This window comes from Balaenoptera borealis, assembly GCF_965194805.1.
Source record: "Balaenoptera borealis genome assembly, chromosome: 8".
NCBI lineage: Eukaryota > Metazoa > Chordata > Mammalia > Artiodactyla > Balaenopteridae > Balaenoptera > Balaenoptera borealis.
In genome coordinates this window covers 30,681,406-30,698,044 of record NC_138865.1, presented here as the reverse complement: position 1 = coordinate 30,698,044, position 16,639 = coordinate 30,681,406, and the positions used below count along the sequence as shown (strand labels likewise).

The 16,639-nt window shown below is 38.6% G+C and overlaps 1 protein-coding gene across 22 annotated transcripts in view; it reads right to left on the bottom strand.

Moving 5' to 3' along the window:
* Positions 1-16,639, bottom strand: part of LOC309634348 (contactin-associated protein-like 3) — a 181,428-nt gene that overhangs the window by 87,208 nt on the left and 77,581 nt on the right. For 4 of the 22 annotated variants that reach the window (XR_014248002.1, XR_014248004.1, XR_014248006.1 and 1 more), the window contains exon 3: positions 2,496-2,647. The exons of 10 other annotated variants lie outside the window; for them this stretch is intronic. Coding sequence is in view for 6 of the 12 variants with exons in the window: in XM_082404287.1 (XP_082260413.1) it covers positions 2,496-2,647 (152 nt within the window). In the remaining 6 variants the exon portion in view is untranslated. Of the gene's footprint in view, positions 1-2,103; positions 2,648-3,053; positions 3,567-5,038; positions 5,131-11,308; positions 11,425-16,639 lie in introns of those variants that run through there. 8 more of the 22 variants (XR_014248005.1, XM_082404289.1, XM_082404290.1 and 5 more) reach the window with 5 other exon arrangements.

Sequence of the window (16,639 nt, the reverse complement as noted above, 5' to 3'; positions counted from 1 at the left end):
CCTGTGTAGACTCCTCCTGATTTAAAATTTCCCATTAATTATAAAGATTCATGTCAAAACATGGATAATTTCTGAGATGTCAAATGTTTCAACCAAGTCCTGTATGAGAGTATGTCTTATGCCAGAACCTCACCCAGGTTGACGCCCCCCCTGCCCCCCGTCTGACTAATTTACTACTGAGAACCAGTTGTAAATAGAGGAAAAATGTCACTGTATCCTTTTGGGGAGAAGATCTTTACCTTTTTAAAAATTTACATACAGTTCTCATTATTTTATCAGGGCTTAAGAATATTTCATTTTTGTTAGTTTTAAAGTCTTGTCTGCAAAGATTACTTGAGTTCTTAAAACACTTCTTAGGAATGAAAGGTTGGCGATCAAAAGACTTGAGCAAATGCTGGTGTTCGTGATTTCTTGTTGGTAGCCTAAATCCCATCCTGCTGGCAAACTCCTCTTTAGAATTTCTCAAATGATGGGACAGGACTAAAAGAACCCTCTACCTTGATTTATGTAGTAACAAATTTCAAATATGGGTTTGAAATACCTTGCTTGTATATACATCTACACATACAAACAAACACCTCCCAAATATTCGAGAGTTAAGGAAAAATCCAATTGGTCAAATTAGCTAATCTAGACTATAATATGATAGTATTATATGTAATATTATAATAATAATAATATATGTAATATATATAATATATGTATTATATATATAATAGTAATTATATATGTAATCTAGACTATCTAGACTATCATCTAGACTACTATATATGTAATATATATAATATATATATTATATATAATAGTAATTATATATGTAATCTAGACTATATAGACTATCTAGACTATTACATATTACTATAATATGTAATCTAGACTATAATACGATAGTAATATATGTAATATTATACTGTAATATAGATTATTATAATAATCTATATTATAATACTATAATATATAGAATATAATAGTCTATAATCTAGACTATAATTACCTCTACTGCCACAAAGGATACTGTCAAATGAGATCAGCAAGCAATTATCAAACACAGTTTGTGTACCCTCTATGAATCTTTAAGTCTGCAAAGACATTTAAATATATACTTGACACTTGAACAACTATAGTAGCCAGCTTTGCGGTGATCAAGGACTCTATAGTATCTAAAATGTTCTTAGCCATGCAAATTTACATAGGTACTTTTAACTTACTGAACTTTTCATCAGAGTACTAAACACATCTAAATAAAACAGAGGCTGAAAAGTGAAAACTAGCATTGACATTTGAAGAGTCAGCCAGAGACCCAGACGAACTGAGCTTAGAGATATATTCAATTCAGAAAAGGCTATCTGCCTGGAGATTCAGACATGGAGCACCTCAGAGCATGTGACTCTTAAAAAAGATGCTCAGTATGAAGAACATGATACCTCTGTGGATTTCAGGGAATAAAATACAAACAGAAAATAAAGAAATATCAAAATAACTGATCTTGCAATATCCTGTAATCACAACTAAGGAGACAAGAAAGGCAGCACAGCACTCTGCTTCTCTGCTGATACGGGAAGGATTTTTGAAGCCATGTTTCCTTTAAGTAAGAGTGACCTCTGGTGACTTTTTAATTGCACCTCAGTGTACTAGGTTAAGTTATTCTACAATTCTTTTATACTAGCAAATCATTTAGTACTACATTTTTAATTTCTTAGCAAAGTGATAAATGCTTTACTGCAGGACCTAAGGCTTTCATGTAAATGCCTCCATTGTAATTAATTCATGGAAACTGTGCCCAAAGCTAAATTAAAATTCTGTCTGAAACACGGGGCAGTATTTTCTTAAAGGAGACTAAGGCTCATTTTCAGGAGTGACTCATATAATATGGCATTAAATGAGCTGAAACTAAATGATGACAACACAAACTTATCACAGCCTCGGGGCATATATGGATGAATGCTGGAAGGGTAACTATTTGTACAAAATGCTTTTCACTTTAGCACAAACTTCCTGGTAAGGGCAGAGTTCCCCAGCCCACCCCACCCCCAGCAGCAAGGTCGGTTTCTAACATGCCTACTAGCACTTTATTGAAATGCATAATAGCTTGCCTTACTCCCTACAACCTGATTTTTAAAAAATTCTTGAGGGGGATGGGGTGTGGATGTAGGACTAAGGGGGCTTTCTTCCAATCCCTCAAGGAAAGAAAAGCCCTATGATGGAGATTTCAATCTGAATAACACTTCGAAAACTTTTTCCGATTTCCAGATTAAAATGCCTTGAGGTCGGCTGAATCAATTTGGCTAGCATCTTTAGATCAGACTCACATTGCCAGTCCAGAACTGAGAGGTTAACACATCTTCACTGAACCAACAAAATGAGAAACACAGCACATCACGATATACAAGCATGTGCACTTGCAAATGAACCTGAATGGCAGGGTATGTTTTTCCTGTAAGCAAAAGCCTTCTAATTCTGAGGGGTCGATCCTTCTCGTAATTCTGCGGACTCACCAGGTTTGCCGCCTGGGCTCTGCTGCGGAGCCTGCCCGCCGCTGCAGCGCCCGACTTCTTGGTACCCGATTCCGCAGGGCGCCGACTGCAAACATCTACGCTAATGCAGGACCCGGCCAGGTCGGCCAACGATTTCCTTTCTGACATAAATCCTCCAAAATGTATTCATAGTAAAAAGAAATAAATGACATATTGGCATGCTCTTCTCTCCTCATCTCCTGCTATTCTCTCTCTCTGGTCTCTCTCCGCCTCAATATTCTCATGCTAATTTTAGGTTTTACTAGAACTTGAGCTTTCTCAATGAATCTTCAAAACAACAGCACACAGACAAAATTCAGCTCACAGACAAGTCAAAACAGGCTTTGTGTATTACAGACTTGACAAGTGGAAAAACCATTGTAAACCATCCTATCCAAGCGTTGGGACTGTGCGATGTTTTTTAAATGCCTCATTTTCAGAAGCAGACCAGTGATTCCATTTGTAAAATTCAATTATTTTTTTAAAAAAACACGAATTCTCAGTTGTCAGTATAAGTTTTAAAAGATTTGCTGTACTCACAAGTATTCCCTGCTGCTAATGTACTCCAGGGCTGGGCAGACAAAAGAAAGAGCATCCTGAGACAGGCTCCCGCGGCGGAGTCCATGTTCACAGTCGCCGGGGCTCCCCACCCCAAAACCCAAGGTGTCCAGACAGCTGCTCTGAGCCGGAGTCTGCAAGCTCCCTCCCGCTCGGGGTAGCTAGCGCTCCCTCCTCCGGGCTCGGCGAACCCGCGCAGCCGGCGGGGCGGGAGCCCCAACCTGCAGCCACACCCCCACCCCACCCCCACCCCCACCCGGTCCCGCCGCGCTGCGAGCTCCACGCGTCCCGGGCGCTCCTGGCGGTGGCGGGAGGAAGTGCGAGTCAAGTCGGTGAAGGTCTTCAACCTGCGCTCGCTCCGAATCCGAATCCGAATCCGCGGTCCTAGCTCCTTCACGGGCAGGTTTCCCACTCTGAACAGCTGTGCAGTTCAATGGACTTCAGTCTGAGACCGAGCTTCACCACGCTGATGATGCTTGAGCATTAACACCGATGCTAGGAAAAATGTGAGTTTCTTTTTTTTTGGTTGAAAAGAAGTTAGGACAAGTAACTAACCCGGTTTGAAGAAAATATTTACATGTACTGAGAACTGTTGTAAAAAAGACTGCTTTTGTTTTCTCAACTCATTTAATGATTCATATTTAAAAATAAAAACCTAAAGAACCTTATTATGGTAATCATTTCGAAATATATACGGTTATATATACAGTGTTATGTGTCAAAATACATCTCAATAAAGCTGGAAAAAATTAAAAAATAATTAATTAAAACACCGACCCGACTTCTACTATAATGTCAGCATTTTATTATGTATATTCCTACTTGGAGATTTGAGAATTGTGGTCAGCAGATATATAAAACTAAAAACTGGCATCCTGGGAGAAGGAATCTTACTCCAAATATCATCAGGGAAGTGACCTTATGTTAAGTAGGTAAATTGAATACACTTAATTGAAGAATGAAGAGTTTTGAATCAACTTCTATATACTGTATGTGTATTCCTTTCCATTCAAATTCTTTAATACAATTACCCAAAAGTTCATATTGAAAAATGATGGAATATAAAAGGCATCTTAAATAAATAAATAAATGGATAGATAAATAAATGGATAGACAGATAGGCAGATAAATTGTTTCAGAGTATACAGATAGAGGCCTCATGGCCCATGAAGGAAGAAGGATTTCAAGATCCATGACCTTGAGGTAAGTCACATGGCCTCCTCTACTTCCTAAAGAGGCTGCCAGCAGATGTAAATGAAGGAGGTATGAGCATGGCATCACTAGGATCAATACTCTCCTAACACTGTGACCAGACTCATGACAAATGTGCTGAGACTTAGGAACAGTGTCCAGGCATTCTTGCACCATCCAAAGTGATCAGAATATGAAAGTAACTTTAACCTTGAGTAGGGCATTATATGCCTGAGAACAAAGCAGAAAAGCTGTTTTTATTATTTCTATTCTGCAACCTGGGTAAAAAACAAAAACAGGAATAGAAAACGTAAATAGCTTGGCAAGGCCACAGAATTTACAAGTAGAATTTGACCCAAATATGTAGATCCTGATCCCAACTTTCCAGCTTTCTCCACTCCTACTCAGGGCCCCTGGGAATCAGGAACTCTTCCCACCCACCCCATCAATCAGCAGTCCCGGGAAACACTGAGCAAAGCTTGCTCGGAGGGTGCATTTAGAACCTTGAAAAAAGCCACAAGCGGTAGAGTGACCTTCATTTATTAGTCAGACATTTTCCTAGTGCTTAATATATGTCCCAGAACCTGAATATGGTATTTCTAATTTTTAAAGCAAATATAAATTAATGATTTACATTAAGTGTCTAATATTTTTTAAAGCCTATACAACAGACAGTCTGTGTGTGTGTGTGTGTGTGTGTGTAATCTAAATAAATGGGCACAGCATTCCTTTGAAGTAAATGTTACTCTGCCCATTTAATGGATAGACAGACTAACCTCAGAGAGTTTAATGGATGTGTCACAAAGCAAGCCAGACTTGGACCAGGTCAGCTGAGCTCTGAAACCCCTTCTCACTGGCCCTCAGGTCTCTGAAACAGAAAAGTTGTCACCTGTGAAAACTCTATTCAGTTGTTCATGGGAAATCCATTTAAAATGGGTTAGAAGGCGCCTCAATAATTGATGTCAATTAAAACCAAAAAGGACAATGCTGGTAAATTACTTGAGCAGACATTCAGGATGGATTTTCACAAGTCAGAGATGAAACAGCCCACGAGGGATTGAGATTTGCAGGCAGATGTCCTTGTGCAGTGCACAGCATTGACCACTGGACAGCACTGGGGCTATTACATGATCTTCCAAGACAAGGGCAGCCCCAGGTGAGGAGGCTTGAAGAGACCAGGCAAAGCAGGGCCCAAAGCAGGGACTTGCTAGCAGACAGCTGAGGCGACTCCTGGTTTTACCCCTTTCCAGCTGCCTTCTTTCGCTGGAGACTTCGTGGCTTTGTGCTTCACTTTTCTTGTTTGTAGAATGGTGATGATAGCCAGTCATAGAGCCATGATGAAATTACAGGCCTGAAACCCCCACAAAGGGATGGAAACTGCTGAGCATTCCACGTACCAGCCCCAGAGCTGCCCTGGGAGTTGGTACCCACCTGTGAGACCCCCGGCAGCTGCTCAGCATCTGTGATCCTCAGCTTCGTTGTCTGTTTCATAAGATAATAGAAGTCTGACCAGCAGAGAACCGATCTAAGGGTTACAGGAGAAAATGAATGTCAAGTACTTAACACCATGCTCATCCACAGGGCGCTGGATCAGGTAGGCTGATGCTAGAGCTCCAGGCTCAGAGGAGAAAGGATGCCTAACGGGACCGCCAAGGCCTCCAAGCTAAATCCCTGCAGGCCAGGGGCAGTCCGCTGCATTCTGTGACCTGTTTCCACAGCCCTTTGCTCTTTTATGTAAGAAAGATGACAGATAATCAACAAGGACCTACTGTATAGCACAGGGAACTCTACTCAACATTCTGTCATAATCTATATGGGAAAAGAATCTGTAAAAGAATGGATACATGTATATGTATAACTGAATCACTTTGCTGTACAACTGAAACTAACACAATATTGTAAATCAGCTATACTCCAATATAAAATTAAATTAAATTTTAAAAAATCAAAACAAAGGAAAGGTGAAGAAAATGTGTAGATCTAATCTTGCACATTTCTATAAGTGATGATTCAAACCCCACAAATCATGCACGCGCATATATGTATGTGTCTGCAGAGTTCACACCAAACACAAAAGAGAACTTGAAATCAGCACACGTCACAAATAAAAGACAAGAAATCAACTTCCGATGTTCAGAAGTGTGTGGACCCTCATATGTGTAAGTGCAGACAGGCTGCCTAGGAAAGTATATTCTAAGTGAAACTACACCCTTGGCATTTCCTGACCAAAGTCTTCTGTTTTCCTGCTCACCTGGGAGCAGTCTGTGCACTCAGGATTCCCTCCCGAGAAGAGGAAGGATCAACTCACCCCACCCGAATGAAATCCTTTCTCAATGCTCTCCATAGATCAAAACATGACTCCATTCATTTTTCTTCTTTATTCAGCAGTTTTCTCCCTGTAAATTATTTCTGCGTGTTTTATCTAAATCTGGGAATACATTTAACTTTACTCTTGTAATGGGAACAGATTTATCATTAAATCCTCTGAAAGAATACTGTGAATAAAATATAATAGTATTTCTATTAGGAGTCATTTTTCCCATAAGCCCCCAGGCAACAAATCCTGAAGAACAATTATGGAGAGACAGACTGCAGGGAGAAGGATTGTCACATGTGTGATAAAAAACACACTGCACGGTGTCTTTGCAGGTTATCTCTGATGAGCTATGTTCCCTATAACTAGCCCTTGGAAGCCCCGGTTTTAACAACCAAAGGATTATGCACCTAATTACATAAATCTCAGCTAGAGAATAGTCAGCCTCATATTGTTACCCGAAAAACGAGGTTCGCCTCTTGGTGGGTGTCGAGCCAAAAGACACAACCAAGACAAAGAGTGAGAGAAGGAAGGATTTGTTACTTGCAGCAAGTAAGTAGAACACCAGGGATCTTTCCCAAAGCAGTGTCTCCCCAAACAGCAAAACTGGGGAAGTTTTAAGCTAAGGGTACATGTATATTCATGAAAGGACTTGGCAGGTAGGCAGAGCCCAGGCTTTAGTTGATTGAAATCCGGAGGATCAGAAAAGGTCAACGCCATCATCCCTTAGGTTCCCTCTGACCTGGTGGTTGAGTGCTTCAGGCTCATCTTTACCATGGAAACAGAACTGGAAGTCTTTACAACTGATACATTATTACTAGTGCTACTTCTCTTGCCTGATAACAGTCAGCATTCTTGTTTTCCCTTAAGATCCTTAATTACTGAGACCTGTTCAAGGGCAAGCACTCTGGCCAGGCTTAGATCACAAAATGGCTTGTACTAAATGAATAGGTGTTCTCTTATGTCCAGAAAGCCATGCCTGGTTTTCTTTCTCCATAGACCCCCTACCTTATCTGCTTATAATATTTCTTTCCAATTCAGCCCACTTCAACCCAGGAGGACTTTTGGGGACTAACAAACACTGGTATCTAAGATAGAACAAACCACAACTAAGAACTTGAAGTATAAAAGCAATACTGCATGGTATTTCCAAAAGTGCTTAATAAACATTTCACAGGATTGCGCATAAACAACACACTTTTCCTGACATTCTGGCACAAGTAGAATCAGAGAGGCTTAACGTTAAAATGAAGTGCAGAGTCAGCTGTCCAGCATTCTACCCAATTCAAGCACCACAGTCTCCAATATCATCTTGCACACATGTCCACTGACGGCAGCAGCTGAGGTGCATACATATAGAGAAAAGGGAGATTCTAGAACTTCCTTCTATCATATCACAAAGAAGGATAAATTCACAGAATCAACTACATGAGTGTCCAGGAAAAAAAATTCTTTTTTTTTTTTAAACTTTTTAAATTGAGATATATTATACCCTTTAAACAAAATTTCTAATTTTATGAAAGGCATAAAAGGTCACAATTTTTCTTTACTTCTTTGGGGTAGGAAGAGGGAGGCAGAGTTGAGTGTATCCTTAAAAGTCCTTTTCTAATTTAAAATTAAAATCAACATCTGATCTTGACCTAAGAATTTTTCTATTGAGGTATAATTGACATAGAACACTATATTAGTTTCAGGTGTACAATTCAATGATTTGACATTTGTGTGTATTGCAAAATGAACATCACAGTAAGTCTGGTTACCATCAATCACCATACACAGTCACAGATTTTTTTCTTTCTTCTTGTGATGAGAACTTTTAAGATTTACTTGCAGCAACTTGTAAATATGCAATACAGTATTAATAACTATATTCACCATGCTATACATTACATCCCTGTGGCTTATTTATTTTATAACTGGAAATTTGTACCTTTTGAACCCCCTTCACTCATGTCACCTACTTCCCACCCCCATCCCCACCCCCCCAGTCTGGCAACCAACTATCTCTTCTCTGTATTTATGAGCTCCTTTTTTTTCTTTTTAAGATTACTCATATAAGTGAGACCATAGGTTATCTTTCTCTAACTTATTTCACTTAGCATAATGCTCTCGAAGTCCCTCCATGTTGTCACAAATGGCAAAATTTCCTTTTTCTTAATGGCTCAATAGTATTCCAGTGTGTGTATCACATTTTTTTAGCCATTCACCCATCAATGAACACTGAAGTTGTTCCCATGTCTCAACTATTGTAAATAATTCTGTAATAAACATGGGTGTGCATATATCTTTTGGAGTTAGTGTTTTCATTTTCTTTGTACAAATACACAGAAGTGAAATTGCTGGATCATATGGTAGTCCCAGTTTTGATCTTTTGAGGAAACTCCATGCTATTTTCCATACTGTCTGTACCAATTTACATTCCCACCAAGAGTGCACAAGTGTCTCCTTCTCTCCACATCCTTGCCAACACTTGTTATTTCTTATCTTTTGATGATAAGCATACAAACAGGTGTGAAGTGCTATCTCATTGTGGTTTCGATTTGCATTTCCCTGATGATTAGTGACGTTGAGCATCTTTTCCTATACCTGTTGGTCAACTGTATGTGTTCTTTGGAAAAATGTCTATTCAGATCCTTTGCCCATTTTTAATTAGATTGTTTGTTTGTTTGCTATTGAGTTATGCGAGATCTTTATATATATTAGATATTAGCCCATTATCAGATACATGATTTGCAAATATTTCTCCCATTCAATTGGTTGCCTTTTCATTTTGTTGATGGTTTCCTTTACTGTACAAAAGCTTTTTAGTTTGATGTAGTCTCACTTGTTTATTTTTACTTTTATTGCCTTTGCTTTTGGTGTCATATCCAAAAAATCATGGCCATGACCAATGTCCAGGAGCTTACCGTATATGTTTTCTTCTAGGAGTTTTATGATTTCAGGTCTTAAATTCAAGTCTTTATTCCATTTTGAGTTAATTTTTGTATGGTGTAAGGTAGTAGTCTAGTTTTATTCTTTTGCATGTGGCTGTCCAGTTTTGCCAACACCATTTGTTGAACAGACTGTCCTTTCCCCATTGTATATTCTTGGCTCCTTTGTGATAAATTAAGTGACCATATATGTGTGCGTTTATTTCTGAGCTCTCTATTCTGCTCCATTCATCCATGTGCCTGTTTTTATACCAATACCATACCATAGTTTTGTAATATAACTTAAAATCAGGAAGCATGATGCTTCCAGCTTTGTTCTCTCTTAAGATTGCTTTGGTTATTCAGGGTGTTTTGTGGTTCCTTACACATTTTAGGATTTTTTTGCTCTGTTTCTGTGTAAAATGCCATTGGAATTTTGATAGGGATTGAATTGAATCTGTAGATTGCTTCTGGTAGTATGGACAGTTTAACAATATTAATTCTTCTAATCTTTGAGCCACAGAATATCTTTCCATTTATTTGTGTCTTCTTCAGTTACTTTCATCAGTGTCTTATAGTTTTCAATGTACAGGTCTTTCACCTCCATGGTTAAATTTATTCATAGGTATTTTATTCTTTTCATGCAATTGTAAGTGGTATTGTTTTATTACTAGCATATAGAAATGCAACCAATTTTTGTATATTGATTTTGTATTCTGCAACATTACTAAAGTTGTTTCTTAGTTCTAACAGTGTTTTTTTTGGTGGAGTCTTTAGGGTTTTCTATATATAATATCATGTCATCTGCAAATATTGACAATTTTACTTCTTCCTTTCCAGCTGGGTGCTGCTGATTTCCTTTTTTTTTTTTGCCTAATTACTCTGACTAGGACTTCTAATACTATGTTGAATAAAAGTGGCGAGAGTGGGCATCTTTCTCTTATTCTTGATCTTAGAGGAAAAGCACAGAGTATGACATCAGCTATGGGCTTCTCATATACGGCCTTTATTGTGTTATAACCAATTTGAGTTTATTGCACAGAATTGAATCTAAATTCAACCATAAGCATTTTAATGATTATCATTAAAAGTCTTTTTAAATTGAAAACAAGACTGAGAACTCGTAATAGTGCTGGTTAATTAAAAAAATACACCCTTAAGGATTAAGTTTATTCCATAATTCCAGTGATATTTTTTTAGGCTGAAGTACTGATGAATGAAGTACTCCAATGCAGAGGAATCTTGAAAATACTCTGAGTGAAATTAGTTAGTCATAAGGAACCATATATTATATGAGCCCATTGATATGAAATGTCAAAAAGGACAAACCTATAGAGACAGAAAGTAGATGAGTGTTTGCTTGGGGCTGTGGGAGATGGGACACTTGTAGGCTAGAAAGAGAAAGATTTCTTTTTTTGGAAATTGATAAAATTTCCAAAATTTTTTTTATCAATAAAATTGATAAAATAGATTGTGGAGATGAATGCACAACTCTGTGAATATACAAAAAAACAATTGAATTGGACACTTTAAGTAGGTGAATTGTACAGTAGGTGAATTATATCTCAAAGCTGTTTTTAAAAAGGAATACAGAAACTCTAGAAAAACATTGAATGCATTGACATCTACTTTACCACACTATTCCAAATAGAAATGTAACTGAAAAATGGGAGTTAAAAAACATAAGCAGCAATATCCGTTATTTACTGCCATAATCATGCTGTGAATCAACCAGAAACCTCAGTGGCAGACACCACTTTACTGAGCTCAGGGGTCTCAAGACCACACTCTTGGCTCAGCAGGTGTTCTGGTCTCCTGCACACCTGCCTTGGGGAGGCTGTTGTCCGCTGATGGAGAATGGCCCCATCTGAGATGACTGGACTTGTGTATCATTGCGCAGCAAACAAACCCAGGCACCTCTCACCGCGGTGGCACAGAACTAAGAGAAGAAGCAGAAAAATACAACTCTGTTCTGATCTTCATGTGTCACATCAGCTGACATTCCATTGACCGAAGTAAATCTCATAACCTAACTCGGGATCAAGGGGTCGGGAGAACAGATTCTGCCTCTTTAGTAAAAGGAGTTGAAAAGCCATGTGGCAAAGAGGGTGAATCCAGGAGCGTGAAGAATGAGGACCATTTAGACCTCAGTCTCTGCCCAGCACAGGGTATTCGTGATGGAAGAAAACTGAGCAGAAATTAAATATTTGCCATCTGGCAGCTTCACTTTCTCGCCATTTTCACTTAAAATTGTATCAGAGGGCTTCCCTGGTGGCGCAGTGGTTGAGAATCTGCCTGCTAATGCAGGGGACACGGGTTCGAGCCCTGGTCTGGGAAGATCCCACATGCTGCCCAGCAACTAGGCCCGTGAGCCACAACTACTGAGCCTGCGCATCTGGAGCCTGTGCTCCGCAACGAGAGAGGCCACGATAGTGAGAGGCCTGCGCACCGCGATGAAGAGTGGCCCCCGCTTGCTGCAACTAGAGAAAGCCCGTGCACAGAAACGAAGACCCAACATAGCAATCAATCAATCAATCAATTAAAAAAAAAAAGACTCATTTCCTCCTCTTCCCCTTTAAAAAAGAAAAAAAATTGTATCAGAAACTTTGAAATATCTTTCTGTTTCATCTTGATTTAGATAATAGAAACATTTAACATTTTTGTAATTTAGCTCAAATAATGGCTGCATAATTCAAGTAGATTCAAAAGCAAATAGAATCTAACTTATAATAGCAAGTTTTGATATAAATGCCACTGGATGATACTGTGAGTACGTGACATGAGCTGGCTGACTTGCTTTTTAATTATAGGAACTTTTAGCTTTTGCAAAGATAACTACTTTTTAAAATGCTTTTCTAGATGTTCTTGTCACAGAAATACATTCTTATATGTACATGTATAATTCGCATAGAGAAGTGTTAATAACAACTCCCTACACACACACACACACACACACACACACACATTTCCATTGCTCTATTGTTATGTCATTGACATAACTGATGAAAACTAGTTTCCTTCATGTCCATACACACGTTTATAGGATTAGGTTCATTTTCCTTGTATTGTAATTACAATATGATGTTATTTCTCAGCTTGAACTAGATTAAAATTTTGCATTTGTATTTTTCATTTCCATGTGGAAAATGAAATCTTATTTTTGCCTGTCAGTCTAAAACCACTTTGAATCGTAAATTGGTCTCCTATGGTAAACCTTTAAGACCTCTTTTTTTTGTTGCTGTAACCTTTTCTACATGGTGGACTTTATTAATTACATTAATTAAATAACAAATGCCCACCTTATTGAGCTGGGTATGCTTTAATCCACAGGCACAAATCAAAAGAAAGAAATGATTATAACATTAGAGTTAAAAAACAAAAAGCTTTGGTTGATTTTTTTGTAAAGAATGGTTGAAAAGGAACCTAAAGTCGTTCCTTTATTTGAAGGCTTAAGTAATTGTACCTGCCAGGTAATAGACGAGAGGGACGCCTCTCACTTACCACCCCCTTTTGTGTGTTTCAATTACTGGGAAGGTTAATGGTGCTGAACAGCTGAGGTATGAAGGCACCTTTCATTATCTTCCCCATCAGAAGTCCCCAGAGCCCGTTCACCTTCCCTCGTGTTTATGGGAAAAGACACAGTGTTCTCTCACAGCCCACAGTACATGAGAACCAAGTTCTCACAGCCTGGCAGATCTTTGCCAACATTTTCTGGAAAATAATTCTGCCCCTTTCAGAGCCAGCGTGCAATGTAACTTGAACTCAAATACCAACATCATTTAGAATGACTGAAATAATACCTTGATCTTGTGACTTGTATAGTCTCATTCTTCTAAATTTTAACTTTAGTGATGCTTATTTATTAAGCAAGTACAGAGTATATGGGCAGAATTTTTCTTTGAATATTTTATATTGAATGAATTGAAATAATTGGGATGTTAAAGGACTAGGGAATGATAATGAACATGTATGCACTGAAGCATTTGCTCTGTACTAGGTAGGTTCTCTTCTGTATCATATCATAATGCCACCAAACATTAAAATTTAAAACAATTTATAGGTGTCCCTTTAAGACCCCTCTTCTCTGAATATCGTCCTCCATGTTGACTCCATCAGGATTCACTTACCTAGAAACAATAGGTAACCTGTGACCAGGGCAGATGTTCAGGGAATGGAAAGGAAATTACGGCTCCACCAAACCTCTCTTGCACAAGTACAGATGTGTTTGTATTTAGCCTGAGACAAAAACTTTGTTCCTTTTCCTTCATTATTGTTCCTAACATGCAACAAAGGCAATTGTAGGAAAGGCAGTGTGGCCCTAAATTCCCCCTCAGCTGATCTTTAAGAACTTCAGACATTTTCCAAAGAAGATTTTGATCTAGGGAAGGACATCAAGCTCCAAATTAAGGTGGAATATGTGGGAAAAGGGTCACTGGGATAGGGTTGCCAGGTAAAATACACCATGCCCAGATAAATTTGAATTTCATATAAATATATAGTTTGGGAGACATACTTACAATCAACAAACATAAATCTGGCAACTTAACATTGCACTGCACCATACAGATGGCAGATGATTTTAGAAAGGAGGGTCATGGGGATATAAAAAAAGAATGTGAAACTCAGAGTTTTTTCTAGGGTAAGGGTCAACAAACTGGCATGAGTTCCAAATCTGCTTTGTTCCTGTCTAAACAATGTTTCATTGAAACACTGCCACACCCATTCATTAAGTACAGTCCAAGGCTGCTTTCACTCTGCAGTGGCAGCGTTCAGTAGTTGCAGGCCCACAGAGCCTAAATATTTACTATCTGGCCCTTTAACCAAATAATAAAAAATAAAAAATCCCAGTTAAACTGCTAAAATTACAATTGTCATTCTAAATACTCACTATTTCCCCTCTCTGATGAAAGGCTTCTTTCCATAGGCATGCCTGATATGATAAAGCTGAAAATATGTAGGCTTTTAAATAAATAATATTATTCTACTCAATGGATTTAAACATAAGGCAATATTGTCACTTCAAGAAAAATAAAAAGAGCTTTGAGAATTTTTTCCATATGTCCACATTTGTGTTTCACAACTCCAGACCACCTAATGCAAACTTTCATTTCTCAGCAAAATGAAGCAGAGAATATTACAAAAGACTCAGCGATGTCAAATCCAGCCACCAGTTAGATCTTCCAATTTTCAGTACAACATTTCCTGCCAGATGTGGCTCAATGTGGCTTAAAGAAGCAATTGTTTAATTCTCATGTGGAGAACTATTGTTCTGGAAGAATGAGGGCATTATAGGATTAATCTCCAAGTAGTAAGAAGAAAAGCTAGGTTTACAAACTCTGTATGACTCTGTATGTGCCAGTGAGTAGCTGGAAGTAAGCGTTCTATTGGAAGATAGGATTTTGTTCCTCAGGAAACCAGCACACTCCTGGGACCCTGGGTTGAAGCCATTTGATGGGTGGATAGCATGAGAAAGGTCTGGCAACCAAAGTCACCCCATGCTGCTGATGCAGACAGCTGGCAGAGACAAGATAAAGTTCACACAGTCACTTGAGGCTTTAAAACCTAGTCTGCAAACGAAAAGTAGAGAAGAAAATTCTATTTCTAATCTACCAGTGAAAGATGTGCATTTCATTTTCAGATTATGAAAGTATCGAAGGAGAAAGGCTGTGCTGTCATGAGTGACGGTGCCTCGGCCGCCAGGACTCCAATCAGAGGCTCAGTGATAAGTGAGAGTGAGCCCAGACTACTGCCAACGCCATGGCCAGAGACCGAAGAACACACGGGGAGGGGTTTCCTAATTGTGGATGGTAAATAACCCTGCATACAAATCCTCCAAGCCACGATCTGGGTAGTGTATTAGAGCAAAGAAGCAACAAAGAAAACAGGCAGGTTGACATTGAGCAGAGAGGACCAAATCAGTTACAATAGACTTGAGGCTCTGTGGACCTAGGGAAGGAGAGGGTACAGAGCCCAACAGGATAGGAGACAAGGAAGGCGTTGGAGCTCTGCTCCTCACCAGAGCTCTCTAAATCTCAGTATCCACATTTTAAAAAAAATTTATTTATGTTTATTTATTTTATTTTTGGTTGCCTTGGGCTCGTGGGCTTTCTCTAGCTGCGGCAAGCGGGAGCTACTCTTTCTTGCGGTGCGCAGGCTTCTCATTGCGGTGGCTTCTCTTGTTGCAGAGCACGGGATCTAGGCGCGGGCTTCAGTAGTTGTAGCTTGCAGGCTTAGCTGCTCCGCAGCATGTGAGATCTTCCCAGACCAGGGCTCGAACCCGTGTCCCCTGCATTGGCAAGCGGATTCTTAACCACTGTGCCACCAGGGAAGCCCTCAGTATCCACAGTTTTAATATGAGAATAAAATCACGTGTATTTTATAAAAACACTTCCTGGAAAATGGTCACGGCTAGAAATATCATGAGACTTCAATAAATGGCTTATATTTATAATTACTAACAGAAATAAATACAAGAATCTAATAAGAATATGTTTTATAACCTAATGCATTTTGGATCACTCATTTCTATCCCAAAGATTTAATCTGTACCATCGTGGTCTCTAAGCCGTAGTTTATATTATGTTTGCCACGAGTTGCTGTGACCAAATGTTACTGTTTTTAGTCCTATAGTTCCTGTAGTTTCTTGTTGCAGTGTTACAAACTAATGTTTCCCAAAAGTAATTTTTGTATGAATAAACAAATAAAAGTGAGAAGCACTCCTATGAAGTCCTTATTAAATATTAAAGGATAAACAGTTCTAATTTAAAAATAAAAGAATTATAATTTTAAGTGCAAATTTGACTAATTGTGCTTTTCAAAAGCTACTGTCAAATATTTTTCACAACAGTAAGTCTTAAGTTATGATAAAAAAATTCCTTGTGAAATCACACCTGACAAAATGAACCCTAATTAGGTATAATATCTCCTATCTAAACACATTCTTAAATAATTATTTCAATTTAAAATAAAGAAATTATCAGATTGGGTCGGAATTTGTCAGTTGGTTATCTCTCCATGAAGCACCGCTAAGTTTTTTAAACCTCCATCAGCGAGTGAGAACACCACCTTGGCAGAATCTTAGCAGTTATCAGAAGCAGGAGTTGTGTGAACATATTTACAAGATTAGGGGTCTGAACTCCAATGGTTTAAGGTGG